General features: G+C 33.2%; 3 protein-coding genes across 3 annotated transcripts; 1 reads left to right on the top strand and 2 right to left on the bottom strand.

Moving 5' to 3' along the window:
* On the bottom strand, positions 1-3,084 carry LOAG_00870 (hypothetical protein; the record flags this gene model as incomplete). The annotated part of the gene is made up of 8 exons (XM_020445572.1): positions 1-303; positions 638-778; positions 884-1,004; positions 1,203-1,294; positions 1,378-1,513; positions 1,651-1,800; positions 2,347-2,497; positions 2,871-3,084. 8 exons carry the CDS (start codon positions 3,082-3,084, stop codon positions 1-3), a joined length of 1,308 nt encoding a protein of 435 aa, XP_020303983.1.
* A 1,052-nt stretch (positions 3,085-4,136) lies between these two features.
* LOAG_00869 (hypothetical protein) lies at positions 4,137-5,130 on the bottom strand (the record flags this gene model as incomplete). Its single annotated transcript, XM_003136409.1, has 3 exons — positions 4,137-4,250; positions 4,451-4,476; positions 4,971-5,130. 3 exons carry the CDS (start codon positions 5,128-5,130, stop codon positions 4,137-4,139), a joined length of 300 nt encoding a protein of 99 aa, XP_003136457.1.
* A 3,701-nt stretch (positions 5,131-8,831) lies between these two features.
* On the top strand, positions 8,832-9,068 carry LOAG_00868 (hypothetical protein; the record flags this gene model as incomplete). The annotated part of the gene is made up of 1 exon (XM_003136408.2): positions 8,832-9,068. The coding sequence occupies exon 1, from the start codon at positions 8,853-8,855 to the stop codon at positions 9,066-9,068; it is 216 nt and encodes a 71-aa protein (XP_003136456.1). The 5' UTR covers positions 8,832-8,852.
* Between the last annotated feature and the right edge of the window lie 3,338 nt (positions 9,069-12,406).

The following is a 12,406-nucleotide window of genomic DNA, read 5'->3' as shown; positions in this document are numbered from 1 at the left end:
TTATGAATTTACATTATGGGTACTGAGACTTTCATGAATACGCACTGCATCAGTGAACTTCAGAGGTCTCGACTTATCAATCAGTTGCCCACCATTCTCGACAAACCGAAAACCACTGGCGGGATCTGAATTAACATTAGCAAATATACTTTCTGAACGAATCATTCCGAAATCACTTGAAGCAGCCGGTGATGAAACTGATTCCTTGTCATTAATGGTCACTGGGGACATCCTACTATCACTCGTGCTGCACTGCATAGTAATCTTATTGTGCGCTGAACGCATCGATTCTTCCACAGCTGCCTGGAATTATTTTTCCGTTTAATAAAGAAATACAATGGCTATGAACGTTTACATATCAAGATGACGTATCAGACTGGGTAACACTATAAATTCGTTTAAAAAAATCAATTAATAATATTTAAAGTGCAGTCGTCTACTAAGTCACAGCCGACTCTGAAATACTATCGAAAATTTCTTGCTGTTGGATGGTACTCATATATACAAGAAACTTGAAATGATGTGGATCTTTAGTAGCGAAATCTATACTCAAACAAAAGTGCTATAAGAAAATTTTATTGGATAAGCAGAAAAAAGCTTTAAGATCATCTCGGAGTAGATGGATTGTTAGACTTACATGATATATAGCACTTTGTCGGCGCAAACTTTTATTATCCTGCTCATCGAATAAATTACATTTCGATCCTTTCTCCGGAAATGAATGGCTCATCGAAACTGCAGTGCCAATAGACTGATCATCATCTGGAACTTGTCGCATCTGAAAATCCCAAATATTATGAACAAAATAGATGAAGATACTCATCAAATGAAATTAAATTCGTAAATATTGAAAATTTTTAAATAATAAACAAGGATAACGCACTCTAATACGTCCACCTCCTTTGGAGAAAGAATTTTTGTCAGGAACATATACCATAGATGGCATTCCATCTCTAAAACCTTTTTCACCTTTTCGGCTTTTCTTTGTCGACACCGTCTCGAAGCTGAAATTTTAGAAATCATTATTCTCAGGCCTTCCTGATAATAAGAAATGGAAAGGTAAGAGATTGCAATAATCAAATTTTCTGTTAATACTGTCCGTATAACCCTAATCTTGTCAACTGACCGCACATATGTGTGAAAATCAGTTACTCTCAGATATTTCAGCTGTATTTTAATAATGAAAATAAAAAAAAACATACGAAGGATATTGACTTGCACATAGAGTACGACGAACATTGCCCCAACAACCAACTGTAAATGGATTGTATCCCGACCGAAATTTCCCCGTTACCTAAAATATATTCCATGAGTACAGAAAATAATTAAATGTGAAGTAAAATATGAAGCAAAGTGTGTAAGCAAATATGCTGAAACCTGTTCATTGGTTGTGCGGCCACGAACAACTAAAACAACATGGAAACCGGTCAAGCCAACGACAGGTACCGCCAGCAACACACAAAGTGCCATCAGAACAATTGAGCACATATTCGGCCTTGTCAGCAAATCCGCTCTGCAATAAACACCTAGAAAGAACGAAGGTATAACATTATCCATGCAATATATTTCCAAGTCCACTAACAAGAATAGATTAATTTATTATTCTTAGAATGGTATAGGAGAGGCCTTTTGAAACATCATGGAACGGACCTGTTCAGAACTGTGTAACTCAGCGCCAATGAGAAAACACAAATCATATGCAGACTAAGAAAAAATAAAAATAAGAAGAAATAACGATAGTTGCGTCGACCAACGCAGTTGTGTACCCAAGGACAATGATGATCAAAAGCATCTATACATCTGAAAATACAGCACAGCTGTAGCAACTCTACATTCGTTGGTACAGATTTCGTCCTTAACCGAATACTATAGAGAAGAAAGCAGTTGGCAATCAGTATCTATAATTCTTTACTTCCTAAGTGCCATTTGCTTCTGCTTTTTCTTGGAAAAATAATAAACAAAGAATTTGATAGTAGACAATTCTAACAGTATACTGGAATGCACATCCTTTAAAAAAAGCCAAATTCTGTTTTACTGAGTTAATCAAACAGCAGCTTAACATCGGACAAAAAAGACTTCATTTAATACAAAGGTATAGCTTTCCGATTGTAAAAATATTCAGTCCTGTTTTTTCAGGAGCAATGTGAATTTGAAACAAGAATGTAACTAAGAAGGAAACTTTGGAAACCAAATGATTGATCTTTATCGTTGGAAAAAAGTATAAAAAGAAAAGTGAGCTTAGCAATGCATTATCTGGCATCATCTCAACGGAATGACCTTTACAACATAAAAATACGCTTAGTCTGAAAACGAGAATAAACATTAAACACAAAAATGCCAACTTGCCGATTACATACGGAGCAATGTGATGCTCTTGGCGGCCGGTAGAATTTACATGTAACGCACCACTTCATACGAACTGTGATACCGTTGATTTCCACGTTTTTATAAAGCGGTGAACGAAAATCGTCTAACTGCGTTTCTTCCGCAGCGCTTGCTATAGCGATTGATCATTTTTCAATAAGAAATTATTGGCATCTCACGAGCAACCCAACTAGAGATACTTGAAAGAAAATATTGAAACTATTTCAGATGAATCACAAACCATCATCAAAACTTATGGTAATTAAACACATGTGTCTATAAGTCCAGTACGACTGTGCATGGGTCTCCTGAAAGAGGTTCGTAATACCTACCGTCAAACCACTCGGTATAATTTACTTCCTGACTAGGCTTTTAATACTTCTGATTATTCGACTTTCATTATCCAGTAAAAAAACAATTTCTGAATGATATAGGACATGGGTAAGGAGTAAAATAATTCTCGAACTATTCTATCCCCTAACTCTTATATTTTAAAGAGGACTGACCGAGAGGATGAACTCCAGGATCCATTGTGGTTGCCATAAATAGGTTGGACATAACAAAAAGAAATAGAATAGCATCGAGAGCACATAAAACATAGCCCCAAGCCGAGAATTGTAAAATTATTGCCGGAGCGAGCAGATAAAAAAACATCCCGTGCCAACGATTATTAATGACCAAGCAACTGTTGCAGGCAATGCCTGTGACACAGTTTTGCATATCTTTCGTAACGACATAGTCCTCCCGATATCAATTACACTGGCGAACACTGAAATCAAAATCTCACAACTTTTTGAACTTTGGAAATAGGATTGCTTCCGAAGTTAAAAAATTATTGAGGTTATAATCGTTTTAAAATTATCCTGTTACTCTAACTGGCAGAATATTCAAGTTGTACAATTACGGTTAAATGCGGGTAAATGCTACACAGCAAGAGATGGGTTAGAATAAAGAGATGACTATCACTAAGCTTCTGTACCGATAAGGTGAGACAAAGAGGAAGTGATGAAAATAAGTAACGGATGGTTATGAATATAGTGAGAAGTAAACCTCAGTTTATCGTCATGGTTAATTTATCACTTAGGATCTGGGACAATAATTAAGACTAGCTTCATTTATTGCTTGATTTATGCCATTTATTCCTCAGAAGAATTCCTTAGCTTCTATGTTTACATAGGGCTTGATAAGATTAAGAAATGATCAAAAGTATATAAATACGAATATAAATGTGAATATCCTTCAACAATTTACCTGTAATTAGCAAACGAGCTAACAGTTAGTACATACCCTCCATCCTCCACGATCCACATGTTTCATACTCTGTCTTGAGCTCACTTCGTCCATTGCTACAACAGACAATTCTGCAAAAGAGAAATCCGTAATATGCAAAAATGAATAAAGGATAGATTGACTGTTAAAGAATTTATTGCTTGTATCGTATATGCACGGGAATGTTACGTCATTCTAAAAATGAAATCAGAAGAACCGAAGTATTTTAATGCGTCGCGATAGATCTAGGATATTCCGTAACCTGCCATCCGTGCCTAACAGACCAGACAACAAAAATAAAATCGGAAAAACAGGAGGACCGAGACTAACCACCGAAATGTTTGCTATTGATAACAGGAAAAGATTTCGGGATTGCCTGTGACAGCAGCAGCTTTATTTTTGTTCTTTGTTAAAAAATATCAGTGGAAAGATGGAAGCCTGAGAATTCTCGATCTTTGTGAGTGAAAGGAATAGGAGAGGAATGTACCTCGAGCTTATCAGTGTCACTTCGAGTATTTCGATATCATGTCGCGTTTGCCATTGTCACGCAACGAAGGTAGCAGGCATTTTGCTTTCACGCTAGGGCTACTTTGAGAGAAGGAATGAATTGGGTACGACTGTAACTTCATTGAACTCTCTTGTGGCGGTAGATGAATTTTGTCAGTATTTTAAAGAATTTAAATAAATGATATGACTTTGTTATCAGTCTTCTCATAAGGACAACTTTTCGATTTGTTTGGATTTTTACATTCCTATTTCATAATCACGATTTAGGTGATTAGATAATTTCGTACATATCTTTATCTTATTGCTTCACCGATTTTACCTTAGATTCTATCATTCCTGAATAACAGCTTTTACATATTGAGTTTAAGGAAATATGCAAAGTTATACAATTTGGAATACATTTCTTAAGATGTGATGATTAAACATCTGATCTATTCCTTAGCTTTCGTTAGTTAGAATTTAGGAAGGAGAAGGAAATATCACCGATTACTTCGTACTTTTTACTTTTGCTTCCTTTAGAATTCCTCCTCAATAATTACTACTTTTACCTTTCCAAAAACTCTTCAGTCTATATCTCACAGCGAAAACAAAAATTCAACTGAATAATTATAGAATTCACTTTCTTCTAGCCTACTCCTCTTTCTCTCAATTTCTTTTCGTCTTGTTCACTTTAATATCTTCCTTGCTATGTTACATAAATAAGTAGATATGTTAATTCTTCTGGCATTAAATCTAAATTTAAATTTGAATTTATCCGGCAAATTTTAAATGCTGTTTTGTCATATAAATTATAATGTAATAGTAGCATAACATTGTTCTTTTTTGCATACTCGCACTCATTATCTTCCCAACTGTTGATGTCACATATCTTGTCAACTGTAGCATTTTTTTTATCGTAACTTCTCCTGGATTGCATCCAAATGCAATCTCATGAAAAACGTGTTTTTCTTCTGCTATCTTATTTCCTGCTTTGACATCGAAGTCTCTCATTACTCCCAATTCATCCTTGCCCAAACCAAACCTGTTTCGAATAATTTTTCAATTTATTTGTTTCTTCAAAATTTTTATTAATAGATTTATCAATTTAAAAGTGGTTAATTAGCAAATAACTGCAAAATTGGAAGTTAAAAATACTGAAACTAAAATGCTTCAAATATAGCTGTCGCTGTCATTGCAATTATGTCTCCTTTCAGTAAGCTATTTCTGAAAAAGATGCATTATCAGTTTGTCGTCAGACTTGTTCAGTTTCAATTTGACAACTCTCTCAATGCTTTCCTTCCAATTAAAGTGATGGTTATATGACGCAACGTTTCCTCGGATAATTTGGTTATCTTAAACAATCATTGATTCATTTCGATCACTATTTTTCCTTTCATTTGTAAGAAGGATTTTTATCACTTTTATTGCGTTGATAATCAATGAAAACATTTGAAATTAACACTAAGATGATTTTTTTGAATGCATTACAAAGGTGGAATGGAGTATTTGCATACAAACAAAGATGAAATTTGAAACTGCGAAACTAAAGCTAAAGCTATTTGTCGAGCATTAGCTAAACCTCAACTTCATTCTTGTCTTGGATATGATCACACTGAGCATGATTTGATATGAATCCAAAGAAACGAAATGCACCCATCAGTCGTTCAAAGTTGATGCCCATTTTTAATATACTGTATTCGACAGCAAATGATCGTATCCTATACAATTATTGAAAATAAAAGCAAAAATATGATTTTAATCTCGAATGGAAATGTCAGGAGGACAATTCAAACGTTATAGTGGAAAATATTGGGAGGACATTTCTATGATGATTCTGAAATACTACTTCTGACCTGTCATAAAACAGTGATATTTGCAGGAAGCATTTGAATATTTTAAAATGGTCCAAAGTGGACTGAAGGAGAAAGGAACACACGGACGAACTTGGTCAATAAGGTTTCTATGCTTTTATAAATATGCGAAAAATAATAAAATGATTACTGCAACATTGATTCTTATAATGCTTTGATAGTTACTCCTCTGATCGAATAGATTGTCTTTCAAGGTGACATGTCACATCTTCCATGCATAACTTCAGAATCAAACATGTAATGATTTTTCACTTCATTTTTCTCATTTAATTTACTATTTGTCTGTAACGTGTTTTTCTCCATGAATTCATTTTACTTCAGGGCATGTATGTGTGTATATGTATGTATGTATGCATGTATGTGTTATGTATGTATGTATGTATGTGTGTATGGGTGTGTGTGTGTATGTATGCATATGTGTACATGTGTTGTGGTTTTTGTTCCTTTCAGACATCGAAAAAAAAATCCTTCAAAGGGAGAAAATGTATCGGCGGATGTCGAAGGTCAAATGTAGAAATAGTGTTATAATGTCACCAAAAGAGAACGTTACAGTTTAAAATGTATTCTATTTTGAAGGTTATTAATGAGAGAAAGTGAACGTTACCCAGACTGAAATTAGCAAAAATCTTACCTATTTTTGACAACATTTCGTGGTACCAAATATCCTTCACTTTTTGTCTCTTTCCTTTAAAAGCTTAGTTAATTTCGCCACTAATCCAACTGTGATGTACAACTAAGTACAAATTGCTTATCGAGTTTCGCTTTTTTCAATTAGTTGAATCCTTTCAATTATACATAATCAAACCCATTTAAATTCATTAATATCATTTTGGCGGTCTTTTTTCCAACCTTTCAATTACTAATTTGAATTAATGTATTTCGTTCCGGAAATTATTGCAGGGGAGGAGGGAGGAGAGTTCCGCTAAATGAGAAAATTAATTTTTACAATTGAAGAGCGAGAAGGATAGAAGTAAGCAATCTCGGGAATAATGTACATGTATACTGTCCTTTCATTAGAGATAAAGATGCTAATTGGCCAACGAATTGGTCGACAGTTACTGAAGTCTAAATTTTAGAAAGGAAAATTACAAGTGAGAAAAAAGCTCATAGAGTTAAGCTGCTGAGTGAACACTCAATTTTAATACTATTCGATATATAATGGAGGTTAAAGGCTGTGACACATGTTGATTTTAATAAACGCACACATACACGACACACACAAACTACACTTACATACACAAATATAACACACATATATATATACATACATATACACACAACACAGAAACACACAGAAATTATAATATTTACTACTCTGTTCACTTATACAATGACAAAAAGATTTATGCTTATAAGTTAAATTAAATTAATCACAATTATAATGATAATCATACATATGCAGTAGATATAATACAAGGTACAAAGATATCTTTAATGGTGCAAAAATAAGCCTGGGAAATAATTGTACCAGGGAAAAGTTATTAGAGGTGTGGCATTACAGGGAGATGGGTGGAGTGGGGAGAGAGAGAACAATATTTACATCTCTGTTCACTTATACAATGGCAGACATAAACAAGTTGACATGACTCACGTTATATGAAAAAATTTACAAAATTTATCTACCACAAATAGGGTTGGCATTTATCGGTGTGAGTATCGCAGGCTACGATTAAGTTCAGTTGAGTTATCATCAGGAGCATCGTTGTCATCGTCGTCGTCACTGCTGTGGACGTCATCATCGTCGTCCGAATGGTCACTCTTTTAATGCAACTGCATGTGTAATGATCTTTTTCTGAGATGCTGCTGATTGCTACTTGTCTGAAACTAATCGTGGATTAGAACTTAAAAAACCGGACAAGAAAGAACTGATATTTTGAAGCATTCCATTTGCAGAATCGAGAAGTTGTTAAAAAAGAAAATTCCAGAAGTTTCAATTCGCAGAAATGCTAGCAATGACCTGTAACCTTCCCATATTTTGGATTTCTAAAATAATAACGACAAGGCTTACATTTTAAAGGGAAAGTGACATTTGGTATTACATTGTTCTATTTAGTTTTTTCGAAACTTATTCAACCTGGAAAAAGCGTAGAAAGAAAGAACTAATCAACATTATTATCAATTCATTTCGTAATCAATGTACAGCTAATCTGTAACTGGCTTACAGGTATTGTGGAAAATCGGTTTTGCTACCGAAACGAGAATTTCAGTAATATATTTTAAATCTATCCAAGATACAAGGACATTTAAATTTGTGTTCAGCAGCAGTAGAAACAGCACCGATGAAGTATTAGAGTAACCAAAAGAAGAAATAATCAAACAAGCAACAAATTTTCCCTTCTCTTCTTCGTTTGGTTGTTACTTGTTGTCAGCTTTATCAGTTTAGCATCACCAAGGTTATCAAATGCCACTTTTAGCAATTAGATGCGGCGCTTGTGGTAATACCCCGTGAAGGAAAAGCAAGGCAATCATCATCATCACATCTGCAAGCAGAGCAACACGGTAGTCTTATTCCAGTTTCCCGCAAGAAGCTCCTTAGTTTCGTTACTTCTTTTTGACTTCCTTCGTTATCGCTTGTCACTAACAGCAATAACAGCTATTTGCGCCCTCTGTTCTCCCTCTATTGCATTTTATTATATCCAGGAAAAAAAAAAAAAAACGAAAAACGTCACGGATCAGTGTGATATTTATTTTTAGACGTAATCACACGTCTAAAGGAATAGTTACATCCAAGAATTGCTGATCTTCCTATATTATTTCGTTGGATCTCACAGGACTATTATGGCGCAATTATCTCCATTTATTATTTTATTGCTATCTATTCAAATATGTGAAGCAATATTGCTAATAAACAGTACATTACCAATGCTTCCCGGTATGGATGTAATGAGTTCCAGTAAGGAATTACATATTGGTATCATCGAACGGGTATCCAAAACTGAATTCAACTGGCTTAGACACCGACGTCAAATTATTGCTGGGCCTTTATACGAATGGCCTTCTATAACAATTCCCTATATTATATGGGGTGGAGATTGTGAGTTTTTCAATTATTTTTTAAATTCCCAAACTAAGCTTTAGCTTTTCAATATACTTTTCAACTATTTTAGCATAATTCATCCATGAATATCTTGTTTCCTTTCAAACAATTAATTGCTTTTTATTGAATGCACTTCAAACTTATTACTGAAATGAAAATAATAGTTTATATATTTGCATGACAAATAAAAAATGCTTATGTATTTGTTTAAGAAATAAATTAACATTTGTTATTGTAGTTATTAGTAGTAATAGTTGTTGTTTGTTAAAATGATCGCTTTGTGAAAGATTCAAATTTTATTAGAAAAAAGTTTGGAATGCATTTGATGAAGAATAATTGTTATTGTATATGTCAAATATTCTGATGATTGTAATGCATGTATTATTTGATTCTTCAGCGATTTTAAAATTTCTATTTGTATGGCGCAAATGCACAGTATAGTTATATGATACACATGATTCGAGAACAACTGGGAAAAAGATTTCAAATTGGGGGGGAAAGGATGGGAGATAATGGAAAAATTACAAAACAAGTCCTTCGTTATTTCAAGTTTTTTACCTTTTCAAGCCTCTTTGTTTAAATGTGTAACAACAATAACAATAGTACTAATCTGAGTTTGATATTGATCTCTTGATTTTTGTCATTTTTGTTATAGTATATATATAGTAATTAAAATTAGATCATTAGCAAATAAATGATGAAAAGGATTGAATTCTGCTAGAACTTTTTCTCCTTCACATTTAAGTTTCCTAAACCATTATAATAACTAATGTGACTTTTCTCAAGTGATTGATTTTCGTGACCTCGGATATACTTCACATAAAAAGATCATGGAAAAGAAGGAAGTGGAAGTGATATTAGAAGACATTGCCTAAAAAGTGCCCTATCATCCGATTCTATCTACATCATTTGACTCGACCTTGGCATCACTTCTATCACAAGTTTTCTGTCGCCATTATATCAAGCACATTTTTATACTGTTGAATTTTCACTACAGATATGTGTGAATCGAAAAACTGAATTATGCAAAAAGATAAGACCAAATTAATATGTTAGCTCGACCTGTCTCAGAAGCCTGATATGTTAGCCTATCTTAGGAACCTGATATGTTGGCCTGGCTTGTCTTAGTAACCTGATATGTTTATCGTTCTATCTTATATATTAGTTCGCTCTGTTTCAGAAACCTGATATGTTAGCTCGCTCAATCTTAGAAACTTCAACAATTTGCTTTATTTTTACATCCAGCAATAATATTCGATATGTTAGCTCGATACTAACAATATTTGTTGGTCGTATAATGTTTCAACAAGATTTAATTCATTATTTAAATTCACACATGTCATTTTTCCACTTCATTAATTTATAGTACAAATATAAGCTAGACTATGCTCAGCTTTGTACGACTAACAAATTTTTTAGGCGTTCCCTGTCAATAAAAGCACCGATCATTTAACATTCTGAATCTATATCCCATAATTCACTTTAATACTTTACTAAACTTCTTTCCATCTTTTTTCCATAATTTCAAAGATCTCTTATTTGCATTCGGTGTGACAAATTGAGATGTTCGGATTGTGAGACAAAGTAGTATGTGTAGGTTTTACGATTTGATAAGGACAGGTACTGCAATGATACTTTCTGATTTACAATAGGATAGTGTTTTGCAACAGTGTAATTTGAATGAACTTGAACAGGCCTTTAAATCAGTTATTACATAAACTAGAATTTACACTTAACTAAAAAATCTGAAAAATCTCGCAGTCATTCCCGCCCTGCTATGAAACGCTGTCTGCTATTTAATTATTTGGTTGCAGTTTACGAGACGATGAGATGCAATTGGTAAAATGAGATTCTGGCATTTCTGCAGGCTGTTTGACAATTTACAACCCACCTGATATCACAACAAATGCATGTGAATGACAAAATTAATGAGAATGTTTGATTTGATTGCAAACAAAAATTATTGCGATGATATCATTGACTATGAGATTCATTGATATCACTGAAATTAGTCACAACGGAAAAAAAAAAAAAAAACAAAACGAATTATTAATTAACAACAGGAAACTATGCAATATTTGATGAGACTAGTTATTGCCTTCTGGACGTTTCTTTGTTCAAATATATTATAAAATCATTTACTTAAATTTCCACTTTTATCTATCGCGAATTGCATTCACATTTTTTTTCACAAAACTTGATTTGAACAATTCAAGGGAGACAAACTTTTCGCACTACTTTCTTATAAAGCCACATTTGTCGCGGATTAATAATTAATAATCATCAATAAATTTATTCAAAGGATTAAACGTAATTATTGGGGTATGAGATGAGACTTTAAACCTATATAGGCTAATCATTACTTTTTATCTATTCGAAATCATCATTATGCTTCTCATGTGTGCAATAAATCAGGTGACAAGAAAAATTGCTTTTACTGGTCAAAATGTGTTGCTACAACATTTAGTGTTTTCCTCGATATTCTTTTGATGACCTTTACTCTTTTCTAGTAATAGTCAAATTTTTAATTTAAATATTAGATGTGACTTAAATTAGCGAAAAATGATAAGTGATAATATTTTAATGATAAAAATGAAAATGTTAATTGAATGATAATTCTTTTGTATCATTTTTGATTAACAAGAAAGGAAGGGAATGTTCCAGGAGGTTATACACATTGTAACATTTGCTATTTCCTTCTTTGAAGACACATTTTAAACTAACCGTAACAAATTCTTTTTGACTTTCCAACCAATATTTGACTAATTTTATGCAGTTAGTTACAATTCATCTGATTCATCCGGTCAGAAAACCGGTTTTCTTGTTTGAATTAGGAAAGTTATTATTGGAAGGGACAAGTGAAACAGGCTGCTGCATGAAATTGATTGAATGATTAAATGAGAGAGGTACAAGAAGAATATCTGTTTACTCTTCTCCCGACTACTACTATATGTTTCTATGTTCCATTTTTGTGACCGGCTTTAATTGATGATTGCAGTTAAAACGGATACTAGCCATTATTATTATCATCATCATTATCGTTATCATTACTATCATCATCCTGATCAACTGAAAGCATTTTAATTTTATTTTACTTTTGCTATGATAAGGTAGATTTCATAGAAATGATATATTTGAGACGTACCCATGAGGGAGTGGGGGAGTTTCTTCCCCCACATATTTGATAAGAGGGAATTTAGAAGAAAAGTATTACTAAATTAAGCGAAATCAGCAAAGGTACAATTAGATCGCTATAGTAGCATAATTTAAACAACTTTGGAAATTTACTTGTAAAATTTTTAATTGTCTAGAAAGTTTAATTACCTAAAATTTAAAACCAATTCTTCTTGTACAGCAAATTTATTCATTCTAAAAGAAT

The sequence above is a fragment of the Loa loa genome (genome assembly GCF_000183805.2).
Source record: "Loa loa unplaced genomic scaffold supercont3.23, whole genome shotgun sequence".
In the NCBI taxonomy this organism is placed as follows: domain Eukaryota; kingdom Metazoa; phylum Nematoda; class Chromadorea; order Rhabditida; family Onchocercidae; genus Loa; species Loa loa.
Note: the sequence above shows the minus strand (reverse complement) of the source record. Positions and strands in the feature narration are given on the sequence as shown.